Genomic DNA, 19980 nt, shown 5'->3' on the forward strand with positions numbered 1-19980 from the left:
AGCAGAGGCTTTTGTCTTTGGTTTATATGTGTGTGGACATAGATCACGTACTTTTTTGTACAATCAATGAATATACAGATGATATAATATATTTGAGAGCTTGGCTTAGGTAATTATTATACTAGAGCAGAAAAGGACACTCACCCTCTCCTGGGGTCATGTAGGAAACTCTGGTGAAGTGGATCTCCTGGAGAGATCCTTCCCCACTGGCAGTCAGCTCTTAAATGGCTCTAGGAGAGGTGCAGCCTGGCTCCACCCCTTCCAGCAGCACAGGTGAGTTGCCTTCAGCTGTGTTCCCAGGGCTGACTCAGTGCTCACCTCAGGTGATCAATCAGGGGTTCAGGCCATGATTCAGTAGTTCCCATACACTTTTAAAACCTGAGATGAGGGAAAATAAAAAGAAGGAAAATAGGGGTAAAATTCTGGGTAGATATACTTTTCATATATATTCTTTTAAAACTCTGGAACTGTGAGTTTGTACTGTGCTTTGATTTTGCTCTGTTGTCATTTATTTTTAATAACGCGGTAGATGTATGTATTCACAACATCTGAGAACACTTCTAAGGAATGAGAAGTGTGAGTTAAAACTGCTGACGTGGCAGGAAAGTGGTGGGGAGCTTCTGGAAGGATTTAGTTCTTTGTATTTCAACATCTGTGAGATTTGGGCTGTTGGTTAGAGGTTTGTTTTTTTGTTTTTTTTTTCTGGGAAAGCAAGACAGGTAGGAAATGGGCTCAAAATGTTTGTGAACAAGTAAGAAGCATACTACTTGTAAAAAGTAAAGATCTGAATGGTTTTGTGGCAGTACGATGCATGGGAAGCTTTGGGTAGGTGCTAGGTATCGTGCTGCTGCAAGGGACAGACGGACGTTTTGTGTGTGCAGTATGTTCCCACTGACCGTATTTTCCCCTGTAGGTGACAGTGGAAGAAGTGATGGCCACTACTGCGTATCTGGATCTCTTTCTGCGTAGCGTTTCAGAGCCAGCCCTCCTTAAGATTTTTCTCCGTTTTATTCTGCTGCACCGACATGAGAACGTGCACATCCTAGATACACTTACTAGCCGAATCAACACGCCATTCCGGGTAAGATAAGCAGGAAACAAGTTCAGTTTTTCATGTGGGTTTAGGTAAACTAATTAAACAGGAAAGGGAAGTTCCTGTTTATCTAGTTAGTTTTTTCCCCCATCCTAATGTGTACCTTTTCATTTTTAATACTTTGTTTGCGTTCTGGTGTCTAGCTGTAGCCGTGCTAAGAAGTTGATAAATGTGTGAAGTGGTTTTACATGTGCAGGAAATGGGGTAAAGGTAGATGAGGGTCTTTGGAGGTCTAAATTCTGTCTGAGAAGTAAACTTGGAAGCATTTATATTCTGGGTAATGGTGAATTAGTGCTGCCAAGACAATGCATCCCTAGGACTTCAGAACGTAACCAAGGCTAGTAACACTTTCTATCTTTGCAGTTCTGCCAAGCAATAGGTATTTGCAAATGATCTTTGTAGGAGACAGTGGGAGCTCCACAAGGATGTCTTCAAATTGCTTAAGTTGAGAACTGCAGTATTGCCAGTGGAGTTCTCAGGAACCAAGTGTGCATTGCTCTAGCATGTTTGCTTAACTGTTATACTGCCAGCTTTCTTGTTTCATTAAAGCAAGGCACTTTCTTGCTCAAGTGATCAGATTGCTCCTTCCTTTTGTTTCTTCACTCCTCTGTGCAGTAAGGTTTATCTCAAATTTGCAGTGAGCCCCTTCTCAGTATAGGCGTAATGTACCACAGTGACTGGGAGTTAGCTGAGGTAACAGTTTGATCTTCTGGCACAGCAAGTGAATACTTGTTGCACTGGATGACCCTTTGGAGCTTTGTTTGGCTGGCAGCCTTGGCTGAATCCTGCACGATGCACGGCTTTGTGGATAAAATACAGTATAATGTTTTGGGGCATGAGAAGCCAGAACACCAGCATGTGCACTGAATTTGTGCATTAGAGACATTGTCTGAAATTTGTTTTGAAATGTGGGTGCGATGCAAATATGGATATATGCTGCTGTTACTGCATCCCTAAGATGGATTAAATCTGAAAACTGAAACAGCTTCTGTCGACAAAAATGCAAATGCTGTTGTCTCTGATAATCATTAATTACTGTTCCATAGGCAAACAAGATTGGAATTGTAAAGAATCCTTCTGCTGAGTAACTCAGGATCTCAGCCAAAACGGTTCTGTGATACTAAATGAGTTTGCCGCAGTACAGCTTGGCCAAGTGCAGAAGCCAGAACTGCAGCCTTCTGTTTGGTTTTTGTAGCGCAGAAACTTTATATGTTATCTCTTGAAAATACTTCTTAATAATTCACCCAGGATTAAGCTTACATACAGACAGGTGGCCAAAAAGCACTTGTGAAGTCCTGCACTTTTTATCTCCTGGTAGTACATGGAATCGTTTCTTCTTATGAGGCAAAAAATTTGACTAGCTTTTCTTCTTTGAAAGATTCTTGATTTCTCATTTCTCTTTGCAACCATATTGCAAATGGTTTCCTATAAGCTGCAATTTTTTAAATGCTGGAAAATTTAAGGAATTAGCAGGTTTTGAACATTCACACTATGAAGAACAGTTAGACTTGGTTCTCAGTTTCACAGAGGAAATAAGAATTCCCATTTTACCATTTCCCCACGAAAGTACAGCTTTTGTATAAGGATCTCACTTCTTCGTCAAGCTTGCTCTGCTGCTCTTCAACTTCTACCTCTATATTTCCATTAAGACCTGGAGTTCAGCTTTTTTCTTTCTTTCTTTACTGCTCTTTTACTTTCTCTTGCTATTTTTGTAGGCATGAGATCTTGGACTAGCAAGGACTTTCCTGTTGATTTCTGTTACGAGCTTTGGACAATGCTGGCAGGGCGATGGATTTGAGCTCTGCTTTGCTTCACAGCAGGCTAGCTCATAAGCTTTCTCTGGCCGTCTTCTCTCAGTGCCTGGCTGTGCTTTATTACCTATGTGCGTGTTCACATCCCAGCTTGCTTTTTGAGTGCGGGGCTTATTCGCTCTCTTGTTTTTCTCAGGGTGTTAGTTTAATGACCAAACTAGAAAAGGTGATCAAAGAAACTTTTGCTTTTCAGAGGCTATCAAGTAGGGCTTATTTAAAATTTAGCATTTAATTGTTCCACAGAGATGGAAACCAAGTAAGGGAAAATATACATATGGTAATATATAGTCTAAAAGAAGTCTGTGCATTCCTCTGGTTGTGCTCAGTGTGGACAGCTGATCATCCTGTAGGGGAGCTGAGTCACTGGGCTGAAAAAGAGAATGGAAATAGCGAAACAAAGTGCCTTTTAAGTTGACTTTCTTGTGAAATCATGGGCTGGAGAGGAACAGCAATGTGCTGTTGCAGTTAGTACAGAGAATTTTAACAGTGGGAGGAAGAAGAGTGACTGCAGAGGAAAGGAGGAAATTCCACAGTTGGAAAGAGAAGCCATGCCTGGGAATGATGTGAGATTTAATCCTGAATGAATTACAAAGGACATTTGCTGACTGAAAAGAGGCAGAGAAATATCTATAGCTTTTTCTTTATCTTTATCTGGTTCCTTTTTAGCTACTGAAAAGTGCAGTTTACTTCATGTACTAATTATTTGAGTTTACATTACTAGTATAATGAGAGGCAAGAATAAAACACCAACTTGAAACTCTAGGAAGTCAATTAATGCTAAAAAATTCTCACAAGAGTCAGCCTAGCCCTGAATCTAAGCCAGCTGCAAGATGCTATTTCCAGGAAAGAGCAGCACGGGAGTAAATGCCCAAGGAAAAACGCATTAAAAGGCAGTGAAGTAATGATTCTGTGGTTCGTGAAAATTGATGAAAGCTTAGAGATCATTCTTCTACTGTATTGGACACATTTCTACAAGCAAGCTTATAGAAATACACTGTATGGTAGTTTTGAAAGATTTGTGTCTTAAGTAGAGACCAGAAAACCTGTGAATCCTAGTTTTTAGTCTGTTGTAAGACTAGTGTGGAAGTGGGGTGCCTGTCACAGAATGAATATGATTTTTGCCTCTGCTGCGTGTGACTGCTGAAGTACTTGCTGATAAGTATATTAGTCAGACCTTTCCCAAAGAAGATACACATGCAATTCCAGTGAGCAGTACTGTTTTTCTTTCTTTTCTTCTGGTCTCACAGAGAGGATCTTCATGCCACAGCTCCCAGCTGTCCAGGTGGCCTCTAATGTGGGGATGGAGAGTGATCCATATGGAGTAGATTCTGATAAAAATGACTTGTGTAGTCCTGATCTACTTCAGTAAATTCAGCAATAGGTATAAAGGCACTGAGGTATAGGAGCATTCAGCTTCTTAATGTGCACAACACTCATCATTCTTAGTATGCTAAGCAGGAACTTTTAAGTAGTTTTGAATTTTTTCTTTTGTTTTCAGAAAAACCTCTTGTTGATTCAAATTCTGTGTCAGCAGTAAAACCTAATACTTACCTTAGAAGTTACAGGGTTCCCTTCATGCTGGGTTAAACTAATAAATTTAGAAAAAAAAAAGTAATTGAAAAGACTGGAAAATTATTGCTTTCACGTTCTAGATAAGTTAATGCAAAAACCTTGTAGAGAATACTTTAAGTAATTTTTTTTTTGAAGGAAAATTTGGAATCATACATGACTAAAATGTCAAATGGTATGTGTATAGCTGTTGGCGACAAAATCCTGTAGGGATGCTGGCAAATTGAAGTAGCATACTAACGGTTTCTTGAAGTGGTACGTTCTGGTGGAGTCATTCTGTTAGACAGAATGCAAGAAAGATTGGAAAGGTACTATTTCCAGATTGCAATCTGATGACATTTATCATTTTTCAGCTCTGTGTGGTCTCCTTAGCATTGTTCAGAACGCTCATTGGCTTGCACTGTGAAGATGTGATGTTGCAGCTAGTTTTAAGGTAAAGCCCAAACTCCTTTTTCAACTTTGTCCTAATTCTGGGACACAGAGACTCAGACAATAGGCATAGAGCTAGATGGACGTTCTCCAAGAGAGCAGAAATTCAAGGAGCTACAGAGATAAGAATATTTATGATTCTGGCAAAAGCATGCTAGGCCTGTAGGAGCGTGATTTATGCTCTGTGATCTTCAGGAATAAGAGATTCTTCTTGTGATTTATTTCTATAAACATGAGAGAAGAAAAGCTGAGAATGTATTTATCACTCTCAAACTGCTTATTTCCTGCTTTTAAACATATAATTTTTCTCTCCAGCATGTTTTCTTTAGTTGATTATATATGCACTGTGTTACAAGGAACTTATGTAGATGCTTCCAGCCTTCACCTCTGTTTTTCCTCTTTCCCAAAGAATACTTCAGCTTCCTGAACTGTTGTTCATGGATCACTATATAATGTACTGAATGCATTGATTATTTTTGCATTTATCTGATTGTCCCATAGGCTGCTGCTGAACACACAATTTTAATTCTGGTGGGTGGATTAGATTAGAGTTGACAATTTCTGTGGAAGTACTGGTGTAGCTTAATCAGGCTTCTAACACAGTGGAAGGCATCAGTGTTTCAGTCCCTCCACTGATAGGCATTAAGGTGAAATTCCCTGAGTGCCTGGGAGTGGTGTTAGGACATCTGTGAACTCAAGTTATGTTGGGACTCCCCTACTAACCAGCGGTACAGTTGTATTCAGACTGTTGTTTATTTATTTAGGGAATCCTTTAAAATTTGGTTTCCTTTTAAAATGGTAAAACATCAGCGCTCTAAAAATATTAAACATGACAATGTGCTTCCTCTGTCCCTTGTTTTCCCCGTAGCTTTTTTCCTCTTGCCCAAGATCTCTTGATTTAGAGCAGAGAAACACCTTGATGACCTTTCCTGCTGGCTGCTTGCCTGGCACATGTAAACTGACTCTGTCTCTATTTCCTTGGAAAACAAATAAATTAAAGATTCTGAGACAGAACTCATTCACACTGGGACCAAACCACACCGCTAGCCTTTGACTTCTGCCCACCCTATGCTTCCTTCATCCCTTCCTACAGCAGGCTTGCTCTGACCTGTGAAGGGCTGCTCATTCCCCCATTCTGATGCAACTGATCTCCCATCTCTGCTTGTCCTGACAGTTCCTCATTGAACTGTAGCTTCACAATGCAAAGAGTTGGGGTTTCATGCTCTTGAGAGATTTAGAATATAGATCACTGTCAAGGTTACTGTTATTCTACTTTGAAGAAGGAAGGAAGGTGTGAAGGGACTTTTGTATGTTTTTGTTTTCTCTCACGTGGAAGGATGTAGTAATGCTAGGCTGCTGTTTCAGGTATCTGATCCCATGTAACCACATGATGTTGAGCCAGCGAAGGGCTGTGAAAGAGAGAGATTGTTACTCCGTATCTGCTGCAAAACTGCTTGCCCTGACACCGGTCTGCTGCTCCACTGGGATCACCTTGGCTCTAGAAAGCCAAGGAAAAGATTATATTCTCTGGACAAAAGCAGCTCAAACTAAAGGTAATTGGTGCTCAAGGGAAGACCAGATCATGAACTGAATTGAGTTTGGTAGTAGCTCAGGCGGAACAAAAATAGTGGGCAACAACAAACTGGGCAGTTAGGCTGCACTGGAAAGCTTATTTAATTCCTTCCGTGGGTCCAGGTGTATTGAAACCTTATTCAACTTGGGTAGCTGTTAAAATATTCATTCACAGAAATAATGTACAGGTACTTGACAATGGCACTTGCAGGTTCTGAGCGCTCGCTGTTGTTTTACAGATTGGGAGTGAGCTGATTTCTCAGAAAATGGGTTACAGTGCTCACTTGGCAGTAGGAACAACTCTAGTGCAGTCATATCTCTAAATTGAGTTCTTCCTGCCTTATTGGATGACTGGGGATAAAGATTCCACCTGCCATGTTAGTAACTGCCTTGCTAGAGAACTTGGGGGCTTTTTTATTGTGTCGTGGTATGAGTAATCTTCTTTACTTTCAGGTTCTGTTAGAGGCATTTCTGAATCTGCCTGCATCGTGGAATTTGGAAGAGCTGTGGATATCAGCTACCTCCAGTACCTGGGAGAAGCTCAAGAAGCCATCCTCCAGTGTCTGAAAGATTGTAAGGTCTGGTCTGCTTTATACGATGGAGTAAATCCTGATCCCGAGACCTTTATCCAAGCGCTTGCTGAGGAGAACACTACAGATGTGGAACACCCCATGTTTCGTCTCCAGCAAAGGACACCCAGCTTGTGTAGCTCCTCTCAAACAGCACCAGCGGGCGAGAAGATGCAGCTGGAGCTGGAATGGGATGATAGCTACGACACAGGGATTTCTCCTGGCTCTGATGTGAGCTCACTCCAGCAGTATGATGATCTGGGAAATACAGAGACGCAGATGCCCGCAGTGCCACCGAAACATATTCAGGAGATGAAAAAAAATGCTATCATGCTTGTCAAAGGTTCTTACATAGAGGATTCAGACTTTCAGGATGATGTTATGGTTTACAGATTATGTGCCCAGAAGGATATACAGGATGATGACAACTCCAAGGAGAAAACTTCAAATGCGTCCAGAGAACATCAGGTCCAAAGCCAGACTGTTGTCAATGGGCCTCTCTCTAACAGCCAGCTGGAAGTGGGCGTGGATGAGCAGAGTGAAAAAAAATCAAGCTTGACTCCAAGTGTAACGAAAGAACAAATAAACCAGAAAATGGTGGAGACTGATCCACAGCCTGACTTAGAGTTGAAGCTTCAGGAGGCAGATAATTGCTTAAGCTCACAAATGCTGAGCACAGATGGTGAGGATTTCATTGCACAGTATGACAAAATTATTAAGGAACTGGATCCAAACAATGCAAGCGTGGAAGAGCAAAAGGTAGACACTCCAGACCCCGTGTCTCCTGCAGAAGAGGAGGAGGACTTTGAGAATTTCTCAGCAGATACCCCTTCTGCAGAGAGCACATCATCTCCCTTTGGACCAAAGGAGGATGCATCTCCCAAGCGCGCTGCGAGGAGTCAGAGTGCTCCATTCACAGGTGGAATGTCCTGTTAGTTACATACCTAGCAAATACAGGAAGGCATGGTGATCACAGGTGACCAAGTGTAATTGCAGTGCACAGCACCAGCATAGAGCTGGGAACAGCCCTTACACTAAAGAGTGTATGCCCAAATAGCTGAGGCTGGCCCAAGGAGAATCAAAGAGATTCAGCTTGGAAGTAGAGCAGAGCCAGTGTCAATGTAGTGACAACAAATGGTGGTGGTTCTGTTCTTTTCTGGCTACTTCAAAGAACAAAAACAAAAAAAACCCCACGAACAAATCTTGGGATTATGTTTCTTGTGTGTCCCAGCACTAGCGTCCTAGGATAAACTTCTTCAATTGAAAGTCGAGTGTAGTAACGGTTCTAATGTATAGAGCCCAGGTAAATAATTTGTCTTTCCGGTGGCTGGCACCTCTCATGCTGTAGCTGTGATGTCACGTTGCCTTTTTCACCCCTTCTGCTAATTCACATTTTAGCACGAGGTGGCAGCACTGGTGCCACATCTGCCCGCGCCTCTCTGTGGGAACTGTCCTGGCGCCTTGGTCCTCAAACGCCCCAGCAGCCTTCGCAGTGGGTAGAGACTTTTCTGTCTTGTGCCAGACAGCAAGTTAAGTTTGTTCTCTAGAGACTGCCCAAGCAGGAATGAAATTGCTACGGGAGGGTAGAGTGTGCTTTTGATCAGTGTTTGTGCAGCTCCTTGCGTTGCAGGCTCCTGATCTTTAATTAGGTCTCCTGGATACCACAGTAATGCAAATAATAATAAAAAAAATAACAATAGCTTGTCTAGGTTTTCTCATCCTAAAGAAGACCTCTGTAATCGGGCTTCTTGTTCATTTGGAAGGAGGGGGGAAAGCATTCATTTGTATACATTGAAATGCAGACCTTTCCTGGTCAGCTGTGGCCAGCCTGCCTGGCACTGTATCTTAATTGAAAGCCTTAGCCTGTTTATCCAGTCCGTTTACTGTTTTTACTGCAGTGGTCATTTCCTCGTACCACAGACTAATCACGTTCAAACCTTTCCATTTCTCATTATCTGCTGTCAAATGTAACTCAAAAAATGTCATCCCTGTCTCTTCATCCAGTCCCTTCTTGCTTTAAAGAAAACAGCTAAACAGTGCCCAACCACTGCAAAAACCCGCTTTCTGCTTCCAGTCCACAACATTTTTTACTCTTCGGGTATTCACCTTGCTGTAGTGATTGCATTGTAGCTTAGTGATTGCAGGTAAGGAGTTGCTCATAAAAATGCCTCAGAAATGGGAAATTGCATTGCCTTTCAAATATAATGCTGTTCTACTTAATTTGAAATGCTATATTATGTATGTGATAAAGGGGGAGCTTCTTGCTACAGAGTCAGATAACCAGAGGGTACTACACTCAGTGACTCAGCGGTACAGAGATACTCTCCTTGGGCTCACAGATCTGTGAAGAAAATGTCCCATTGGTGTCTGTGTCCAATTTGAGGGCATTATCACAGTCATCCATGTTTTCCCCTGAGTAAAGAACGAATGTGATGTTCAGAAACAGTGCTTGACTTCATGGCTACAAGGAGATGAAGTCAGGAAAGGAACACTTTTTTTGTCTTCTCGCTAGTTAATACTGTTTCTTCCCAGACTTGCAAACTCTGCTCACTTCCTCTTTTTTATTCTAATGATTTATTGAAAACTAAGAATTTTGTATTGGGAAGTTCAAGAGAAGTGGCATACCTTTGTTCAAATTGTCTAACTTCAGCTTTATCTACTCAGATTTGGAATTTGACTTGCATGAGAGAAACCGCGATCTACCTCTGCTGCTACTGCAATCCCTGCTGTCCCAAGGGAGCTCCCTTTGCACTGTGGTCCTCAGGGTTCTTTGCAATTGTCCCCATGGACACAGGAGGAGGAAGCAGTAGGTTCTGTAGGGGTAGGAGAAACTATCTCAGCCAAGGGGCTTTGAGGCTGTGTGCCTGGGCAAGAGGGTTTATGTACTTGCATTGTCAGTGCTTCTGTATTTTAGTGGTTGCCCTGCAACATGAAGGCACAAACTAAAACTATTGTTTATTGCTGACATTTACATGACAAAGAGTACACTTACAAATAATTTTGCTTATAAGTCTGTTTTCATGTTTTTCCTGCTTTGTGTGACTGCACTATTGAAAATGTGTTTCCTTGTGATGTGGCTATCACAGCTTGTGATTTTTTTTGTTTAGAGTAGCATTTTTGTGGTTGCTTTACAACACCTTGTTGTTTTGGTGAGACAAGAAGTCTAAGTTATAAGGGTACTTCACCAGTCCCTCTGTGCAAATAAGGCACAGTGCCAGTGGACAGGTTCTGGTGGAGTGTGAGGAGGGCCGCAAACATGATCCAAGGGATGGAACACCTCTCCTACAAGGACTGGCTGGGAGAGCTGGGGCTGTTCAGCCTGGAGAGAGAAGAGACTGGGGAGACCTGAGAGCAGCCTTTCAGTATCTGAAGGGGAACTACATGAAAGAAGGGGATGGACTATTAGCAGGGTCTGTGGTGACAGAACAAGGGCAAATGGTTTCAAGCTCATAGAGGGTTGATTTAGGTTAGATTTAAAGAAAAGTCTTGTACAGTAAGGATGGTGAGGCACTGGAACAGGTTGCCTAGTGATGTGGTGGATGCCCCATCCGTGGAGACTTTCAAGTCCAGGCTGGATCAGGCTTTGGGCAACCTGATCTGGCTGTGGTGTCCCTGTGCATTGCAGGGGAGTAGGATTAGATGACCTTTAAAGGTCCCAGCTAACTCTAAGGATGCTATGATTCTTCAGTGGTACTATTCTGATTAACTTCAAAAGGAGTGAAATAATAGACCATAACACATGAGGCTAAATCCTTATTGGCACACGTAAAGTAGAATAATTATGTACATTGAATATGCCATTAACGTAACTAGCTTGCTAGTCAAATTGCTTCTACTTATGAAAGCTTTTAACATCCCTGTTAAGTCTATTTTGTCTGTTCAGATAAGTTTTGTTTTTCCTCCTTGCTGGCTTTAATTAGCATGAAGGAGGTTTGATTTGGTTGGTTATGATGATCAAAATTTCTTTCACATGCTTATTTCCTGGATCTCACAGTTTTTCTTCTGTGAAAACAGAAGCATTGGTTCCTTCTCTCTTCTTTGCAGGACCATTTATCAGCGTGGTGTTGTCCAAGCTGGAGAACATGCTGGAGAACTCCTTGCATGTGAATTTGCTGCTTATTGGGATTATTACTCAGCTAGCAAGTTACCCCCAGCCTCTTCTTCGCTCCTTTCTGCTCAACACCAACATGGTGTTTCAGCCCAGCGTACGGTCACTTTATCAGGTATTTGCCCACAAGCCTTAGTTCTGCCTACCGGAACGGTATTTTTGGTGTCTCGTTAATTCTTCAGCTCTTTCCAGTTTCACCTGTTGCTTTCCCTCCCATCTGAGAGCCTCGCATCTTGTTTCAGTGTTTTAATTATATTGGTGCAAAGAGCTGAAAATTCTGTATGACCATAACTTTTATTGTTAAGTCTTCTTTAATGCAGCTGGAGAGCCTGAGTGTTCAGTCAGTGGCAGCACTGGGAGCAAGGGAGGAAGAAGTAATTGTTACTGTTGTTTTGGCAGGTGCTGGCATCTGTGAAAAATAAAATTGAACATTTCGCTTCTATGGAAAAAGACTTCCCAGATCTTCTCCTGGAGGCCCAACAGTACTTAGTTTTTCGTGTGGACATGTCTGATGCCGCTGAAGAACTGCTAACCAAAGGTAAATGTTAACTGCACTCAGAGGAGTGCTGGGTGGAATGAATCACCAGTTACCTTTCTCATTTGCTACAGCATGATTAAAAGTAGGTGTGGTGCATTATACATATCATTAACCAGATGTAGCCTTCTGGCTTTAAACTGATGGTCCTCAGTAGGCCGCAGTATATGGATCTATCTGGATATGCTTTGCTCTTTAGAAGCTTTTATTGTCTTTGCTACAGAGAATGTCTGTTCAAAGGAGTAACAAAATCAGCTCTTGCTTGGCTTACTGTTGCTTTGGTTGTAAACAAACTTGCTTTCAAGGCATGAGGTGAGACAGCATATTGTGTGATTGTATTTTGTTTTTAGCCTGACCTTCAGCTAGTCGTTAGTTCTGGTGTTTTTTGTTGTTGGTGGTCGTTCTGTGGGGTTGTTTTTTTGTTTTTTGTTTTTTTTTTTTTTTGTATGTTAGAGAGGACAGAAATCCAGAATGAGTTGGTTTCTGCAACGACTGAATAAGGCCTCATATGATCGTTTGGGCTTTTACTGATGGAGGTGGGTATGAGCCAGAGAACTTCAAATGTGCTTTCTGGAATGAAAGCATGAAACAGAAACATAAATGGGTATTATAAGTCAGGACATTTCAAAAACAATGGGGAGTTAAGCAGGTATCACCTCAGCTTTCCTGGGGACTTGTGTTATGTCATCTGGTTCTCAAAGACAGTGTGCTACACCTGGTGAAGAATCTTACATTCTCACTGAGAAATTTCCCAAAGCAGCAGGGTGATGGGGGTATCGCTGGCACCCTGCCCTGGGGATGTATCAATTCTCAGCTTGTCGCTAAGCAAGCAGCATTGGGTGCAGGTTTCCCTTAAAAACAATTTCCTGTGTGATAGGAATGCACAGAATTTGCTGAGAGCTGTGACCACAGGGATTGAGGGCTCAGAATCAGGGTTCAAGAGAGGCTGCATTCAGAGATGTGTTCTCGTGCATCATTTGGAATTGTTAACAATCATCCTGCTTTGCCTTTACCACTGCGAAGTTAGTAGTATTTTTCTTGGATTTCCAGAGGTGTAGAAAGCAGGGCTTTTTATGCATCTTCTTCATTGTGTTTTCATTTTGCAGGGCTCTGAATAGTAATTTACCTAGCTTCTAGTCAGCATGGTGCGCATCTCTGAGGTTTGCAGCGCATCTAGTCAGCAAAAATTACCATCTCACTAAGAATTAGTCTGTGAAAGATGCATGCTGTAAGTGAGCTGTGTATTGCAAACATCTGCAGGGTGTTAGGCTCCACATCCTGGTACCACATGTGAGGAAGCCTTACGGTTACATGATACTGTAGCTGGCGTATGCGACAAGATCAGGAGGCAACATTTGGTGTCCTTTTCCAGGTCAAACACAAACTTCTTTAGAATGCATTCCGAATGGAAATTCATCTAGCTGAATAAACTTGCAAGCCTTACACTTCAAAGTTTTTAGTGCCTAGTAGTTGTACCTCAGTTAAATAAAACAGTAATTTTTGGAATTTATTTGTGCTTCTTATTTTATGTCAGTTTTCTTTTGTGGGCTTTAGAAATTGCCAGACTGACTCATGCGGATCATTAATTAGGATCTCAAAACAAGGCTGCTTAGTCAGACTGTCGGTACATTTTCTTCAGTCTTGTGGCAACCCCTGTAAAGAAGGTATCTCTTGACAAATAGATGGAGAGGATATAAATGTCTGGGGAACTGCACATTTGGTTCCCAGCAAGTCTGGTGATGCAAACAGTCCAACTGTACTTCTTAGGGCAAGCTGGCTCACTAATCCTTTAGCACGTTGCAGGTCATTGCATTGATTCCTACAGAATTCCTACAGAATTCACATCTGAAAAAGAGAAGCCAGATGCAGTGGGGAACAAAAATGTAAAAATGAAGTACTCCAGAGCACATTTGCCTTCCCTTGGTAGTGACAGTCTTCAAAAGCATTCAAACAGAAAACGCCAATCAGTTAGTTTCTGCTTGCAGCACTGTGTGTTTTGCTCACATGGCAGTTTGGGTTAGGGTTAGATATGAACAACTGTTGTGATCCCATATGCAATGCTGCCCGTCTTTCAGCGCTCTGGTAACTATCTCAGAGCACTCACTTTTGCAATTGCACCCTGACTGCAGAAGGAAGCAGACCATCTTGATTGAAGAAAAACCAAATCTCTGGTCCCTTGACCATCTTTCTCTGCTTTTTATTTATATATATATATATATATATATATATACATATGTTTAAATAAAACAAAATCACAGTGGTTTTGGTTGAACTGCATCAATTTTGGTGCTTTATGAAGGGAACAGTTTAAAAACATGCAAGCTTTGGCAGCTTACTAGCATTCTGAATGTGTTGGCTAAACTATTTAAAATACTTACATTGTTTAGGAAATGTTCTGAGATTGTAAGAGAATCTCTCAAAGTAAATCTTCAAAGGAAGCTCAGAACTTCCTCTTTTGATTGTAATTCATAATTTAGGTTGTTTTTCCTCCCGTATTCAGAATTTTCCACAGAACTGATGTTCCCGTACTGTGTCTCCGGTAGATAAAAACTTGCAGAATAACAGCATGAATGATTGATAAGTCTGGAGCTGGAAAGGTTTTTTGGAACTCGAGAAAAGTACAGTTCTGTTAGATGATTAAGATTAAAATTTCTCTTGAGGAGTTGAAAGTCTACTATGCTGGAGGAGAACTCCAGGCAAGAAACCAGAGTGCAGAGCTGGTGAGCAGAGGGATCCTCTGCCACGTGGAGAGAGGCACCCAGCTGGGGGTACCCCATCCGCTTCTTGCAGAGCTTTCAAAAAAACCTTCACATAACCACGGACTGAGTGGGTCTCACACCAACTGAGTGGCTTTAAGGGAAACCTCTGAAGGCGGTGATGTGGTATTTGGCTTATCTGCAGAGTGAGACTTAATATGATAGGGTTTTTTTTGGTCTGGTTTTATTTTTGTGGGTGTGCGTGTGCACTTCAATGATATGCAGCTCATGAGAACACCCACTTGTAAGTCAGACAGGATGCTATCTGGCTGCGATTCCAGGCCTTGTGACATGTGGAGCAGTGAGTACTGCAATTTATTTTTTTCTTCCTATTTCTTTCCACCCGTTTTAGTTTTTGTCACCGTTTTAGTTTCATTGAACAGCATTTAATTAAAGCGCGTTCTACTTCAGGTTGAATCAAGGAGCGGCTGATTGACATTTTAGTGCTGCAGTCTCTGTAATTCCATGCATCCTGATGCTTGAGCCCTGATCCTCTGAACTCTGGCACCAGAGATCATATAGCTCTCAATGCTGTGCTGACCACGTAGTGGTTTTAATTTGTTCTTTTTAAAAAATTATTACTTTTAAATATTTAGCTTCTTTACAGGGAGCAGAAGAGTAGTTGGCTGAGGCTAAAAAATGAATTTTCAAAAGTTTTTTCCTTCAGTTTTTAGCTTGCTTCAAACTCACATGGCAATTTTGATAGCTCGGCTTCAAGCCCACTTACACAATGATTCATGGAGGAGGAGAGAGAAGTGAAGTCAGAGTGATATTTTGATCCGGGGGAGGGCTAGAGTATAGGATCATTTTAAATTGAGAAAGCCATGCTGGGACTAATGGTAGATATTATCTGTTATTTCATAAGGTAAATCCATATTATTCTTTCCCTTGACTCCTTTCCTGCCCACATATTTTTCTCATCAGAGCTGCAACTGAATAATACATAACCCAGGGAAAGATGGCTAATAAAAAATGCAACAGAAGCAGGCCATGTAGGACTTAAAACTGTCGGATTAGTGGAGTATCTGCCAGCACAGTCTGAGTACTGCGAACTACAGCTCTGAACACAATCCCTGAAAACTGCATCTAGTTGCTGGACAAATACTTTGTGTGTTCAATATACTGAGTGTTGTTTGTTGTTTTTTTTTTTCTTCTTTTCCTTCCTGGCCCTAGGTAACGTCCTGCATGGCAGCAGCGTGGGGAGAGGAAGGAGCCTCTCAGAAGCCCCCCCAGCCATGCTCCAGCCTTTCCTGGGACACAAGGGAAAGAGGAGCCTGGCTCACCCCAGCCTTCCCGTGCACGTGAGGAATGCTGTGCTCGCAGCTGCCCTTTTCCCAGAGTTCCTGAAGGAGCTGGCAGCTCTTGCACAGGAACACTCCATTTTATATTACAAAGTACCGGGGGACTTTGAGGATTATTATTAGTGGGTTTTTCTAAAGTAGGTTGGTTTATTTTTTTGAAGAAAGAAAACTGTCAGAGTTTGAACTGATTATTTTTTACTAGTGCAAAGCTGCTTACGAAAGAAAGTTCTACTTCACTATTTCCTGAAAATACTTGATTTGAGAGGGAAGGAAGAGGCAGGATGCTATTCCGCATTACTTTATATTGGGCCTTACAACTTTCCTCTGTGCTACATGACTTATTTGAGAGATTTCTCACATTGCTGTTAGAGCAGCTCCCTGAGCTCACCTCCTTGTTACACAGGTGCCCCTCTTTACTGCCACTGTCTCCTGTTGAATTTTCAGGCACTTAAATAAGGTGGACTAAGAGGGGGCAAATGTTCCAGCTTTTTTTACTTCAGAAATACTCCTCTCAAAAGCCTGTTGTTAGAACACAGTTGGTCTGGAAAAGCACTGCCGCAGGGAGAAAGTTTGGGGAAAAGAAACGCGTGCAAAATGTGCACAAAACCCTTTTCTGTGAAGGGCTGTGCTTCTCCGTGGCTTTGTCCTCCTCCCTGCTCCCCTTCCCTGGGACGAGGATCATGCCAGCACACCACTGAGAAGCCCTCCTTAGCCAGTAGCTCAGGTTTGTGAATTCAAGTGATCTTATGTGTGTTAAACCCATGACTAGCTGCAAGCAGGTGCTGGGCTCTACACATACCGCATTGCCTTATGTTGCAGACAGATCTGCGGCTATCAGCTGTTGGTCTTTGAAGTCAGATGAACTGTGTAAGTGGATGTGGACTGCAGACTGCCTGGAATTTTCCTTGCAGTTTCTCAGCGTTCTTTAATATCTACTGCACTGCTACCTAAACTCTCAAGCATGCCTTATTTAGTAAGATTTGCACAAAGTACAAAACAAAGTGTGTCTATGCAAATGGTAATTAATTTGTTGTTTGTTTTTATGCTTATTTTAATAAGCTAAGGAACAGCATTCAGTTTCTTTCAGTAGTATTAAAAGGACAGCAGGCTGTTTTTGTCAATCATTTCTTCCCCCCATATTTTAAGGGAAAACGTTTGCACTCTCCTGAAAGCTGTTCTCTCTTACTGCTCTTTTGTGGGGGGGTTATGGGGAGAAGTTGAATACTGTTTGTTTACTTTTCATTTAGGGGTTGACTTTTCCTAGTATTGCACTTTTGGGATAGTGAGGGGAGGAGCGGGCTATTCACCAGCTGCAGAATAGGAAGCAGCAATAGGGAGAGCTGTCTGCTAGTGACTAACTGCTTGAGAAAATTCTCGTCTCTGAGTAATGGGCTTCATTAGAAGAACCCAAGCATGATGAATTGGTGCATCACTACTGCATTTCGTCTTATCTTAGTAGCATAATTGTGCTTCCAGGGTGCTGTGGTTGGCTCCATAAAGAGGAGTTTCATTCAAGAAAGCCTTACATCCACTTCTTCCAGGAAAAAAATTTGACAGCCACTCCAGGAAATTTAAAGAAATGGAAATAAAAAATAACATTTGTGTGAATAAATTCTGCTGACTGTAATTCCATTATTCTGGAAAACTCCAAAATCACATCCCAATTTTCAAATATGCTTTCTCAGAGATAGCAAGGGAGAAGCTTAGGATCTAAAGTATACTTAGTTGAAGAACAAAACACATTAAGAAACAAAAAACAGCAAAAACACCCCCAGAAGAGTCCAATTAATTACAGGTCAGTTCTTGTGGACCCTGCAGTGCAATTTGAACTCCGAAAGTCTTTCGATGCCTCTGAAAAATGCTACCTTTCATGTGCAAGCTGTGAGAAGCATTCATTGTCGGACTGCTGTAGGCTATTCCAGGGAAGAAAATCCCTAAGTGTACCTCTAACAAGATCACCTCAACAACTTCTCTGGATCTGCTTCCACTTGTTTGCTGTACAGTCATCACGTCCACCATGGTGGAAGGGTCACACTGCTTCTCAACTGACACTAGTGTGCTTGCACTTATAACTTGATGGCTTTGTTATTTTGCGTGTGTGGTTTTTTTTTCCTTTTTAAACAGCATTGCATCACCATCCTGTAAGTCACCTCTGACCTTCACATGACTATTTCGCCTCACAAGCTTCCTTGCAAGCTGGAGCCAGAGCTGTGGGGTTTTTTTTCTTGAATCTTGGTTATCCATGTTCAGGAGAGCTCTTTTTTCTTTCTTTTTCCTTTTTTTATTTTTTTCCTACGATGCTGTTATAGACAAGATATAACTCATAAATACTTCACTGCATCCAGACAAAATCATGGGTCCTTCCCCTACTCTCACTTCTACCCACATGCATTGCTGTCCTTCACGCTGGACTCATCAACCTACTGAAGGGGTTCAGTGGCATTGTATGTGGAAAGTGTTCTGGCACTGTGAGTGTAGAGCCAGGGTGTGCTGCACTCCTCTCCTGCTGGGTACTTTGTGAGCAAAAGCAAAAGCAGTGAATCTGTGTGATAAGCTAACTTCTAGCAGTTCAGAATCAACCGCTAAATTGCAGTAGTAATCATATGTGTTTTTTAAAGAAATCTTTTATTTATTAAAAAGAAAAAAAAAAAAGGAAAAAAAGAATTCTGCAGACTATTGCTTAAGGCAGTAAGCTTACTATGTGAACCATTTTGTTTCTATTCTGAAATAAAAATCTTTGTTTGCTGAGTGGGAGTGATTTCTTCTGAGATTGTTCATTTTACTTGGTGTTATCAACAACTGTGCAAAGACATGGCAATGTTCAGCTTAGCAGGGATGTGCTGTTATTTCGGGTTCTTAAAATGTAGACTGCTCCAAGAAGCACCCGGACATTGGAGGAATGGAAAGATTTTCCTTATGAGCTGCAGTGGAATAAAGTTAGCCCCTGAAATCTAGGATGATGTGGAAGACTTCTTGGTGAAAGGTTGCAACTGTGTTTGTACACAGCGTTCCCTTGTAAGAGGGGAATCTGTCAGCCCCCATAAGGAGGTGGGGAAGTGCACTAACCCCAGCTTAGGGCTACAAAAATGGCCACTGTATGTTTAACACTGTATTTCTTGGTTGTTGAGCTGAATTCGACTTGCAGGTAGGTCTCAGCTGTGATAGAAGCACCGTGTCAGCAGCCAGTGAAAAAATATTGGCAAGGATTGCATCTGCCTGTCTTCAAAATGCAGGAACTGTGATTTATCATGAAAACGTTGATCCTTTGAAGATGAATTGCCTTTTTCTGTGTAAGTTCTTCAGCCCAATGCTTGTTTAATAGGCTCCTTCTTTCCAGTTAGATAATGCATTATACCATCTCTCTTCAATGAGGCATCTTGGTCAAAGGCGGTTCCTGTTATAACTGGGATAAAGCACTTAGCAGTGTTGCTCCAAACAGCATCATCCTTCACATGTACCGATCCTTGAGCATACACATCACTTGGGATTCACGTGCTGTGTTGATGACCCATCTTAAATTAATCTTTTCTCCACGTGCCCCAAAATAAAATGGGATTTTACAGGTGAGCAAGATGTTTGCTAGTGCTGTAGTTCCAGGTATTTGTCCAGGTAACGTCTGAACTTGGATTTTGGAAGAGTTGACACGAAGGCTGCTGGTCTTTGCTGCCTTGTGGCCATGAGAAGGTTCCCTCGGTGGTGCTCGGCTGTGGGAATGCCCTGAGATGTTCCTGTGGCATGACTGGCTCATTATTGCCCTTCTTGTTGAGGTTTGTCACTTTGTGAGAAGGCTAAGTTCACTGATGTGCTGCTGTAACTGCTTTGTGCATTTATTTGCCTTTCAGACTCAATCTGATGCTTTTATTAAGGTTAGTGAATTTCCCAGAGTGGGAGAAAAACACCCAGCAGCTGGGGTGGTCTCTGGGGATTGGCAGCGGCCTTGCCTGGAACAGGAGAACATCTGGCAAGTGGTGCCCAAGCGGAGTCCCTGCCACCAGCACCACTCCACATGCTCCTTGGCTCAGGCACAGGGCCTGAGAGCTACATAGACTCCTCCTTCAGAGAAAAGACTGGCAGACAGACTTGTTGCGTCACCTCCTGTCCAAGGATTTAGGTTCAGAAGGTTAAGTCCTATTTACCAAGAGAAGCACTGTCTCTAGCATGGTGCACAAGTGCTTGCTACTGTTTTGAGTGCTGTGCTTACGCCTCGCACAAGGTTTTATGCTTCAGGAAGGTTTTT

General features: G+C 42.1%; 1 protein-coding gene across 3 annotated transcripts in view; it reads left to right on the forward strand.

The window, feature by feature from the left end:
- The window catches only part of FHIP1A (FHF complex subunit HOOK interacting protein 1A), an 85760-nt gene extending 67269 nt beyond the window's left edge, over positions 1-18491 (forward strand). For all 3 annotated transcript variants that reach the window (XM_042871782.1, XM_042871783.1, XM_042871784.1), the window contains 7 exons: positions 914-1081; positions 4827-4906; positions 6268-6455; positions 6928-7962; positions 11088-11266; positions 11551-11689; positions 15616-18491. In XM_042871782.1, the coding sequence (XP_042727716.1) occupies positions 914-1081; positions 4827-4906; positions 6268-6455; positions 6928-7962; positions 11088-11266; positions 11551-11689; positions 15616-15866 (2040 nt within the window). In that variant the 3' untranslated portion in view covers positions 15867-18491. The remainder of the gene's footprint in view (positions 1-913; positions 1082-4826; positions 4907-6267; positions 6456-6927; positions 7963-11087; positions 11267-11550; positions 11690-15615) is intronic.
- The last annotated feature ends 1489 nt before the right edge of the window (positions 18492-19980 follow it).

Source organism: Lagopus leucura, unplaced genomic scaffold (genome assembly GCF_019238085.1).
Source record: "Lagopus leucura isolate 7727_CA_CO unplaced genomic scaffold, USGS_WTPT01 Super-Scaffold_100004, whole genome shotgun sequence".
Taxonomy (NCBI): domain Eukaryota; kingdom Metazoa; phylum Chordata; class Aves; order Galliformes; family Phasianidae; genus Lagopus; species Lagopus leucura.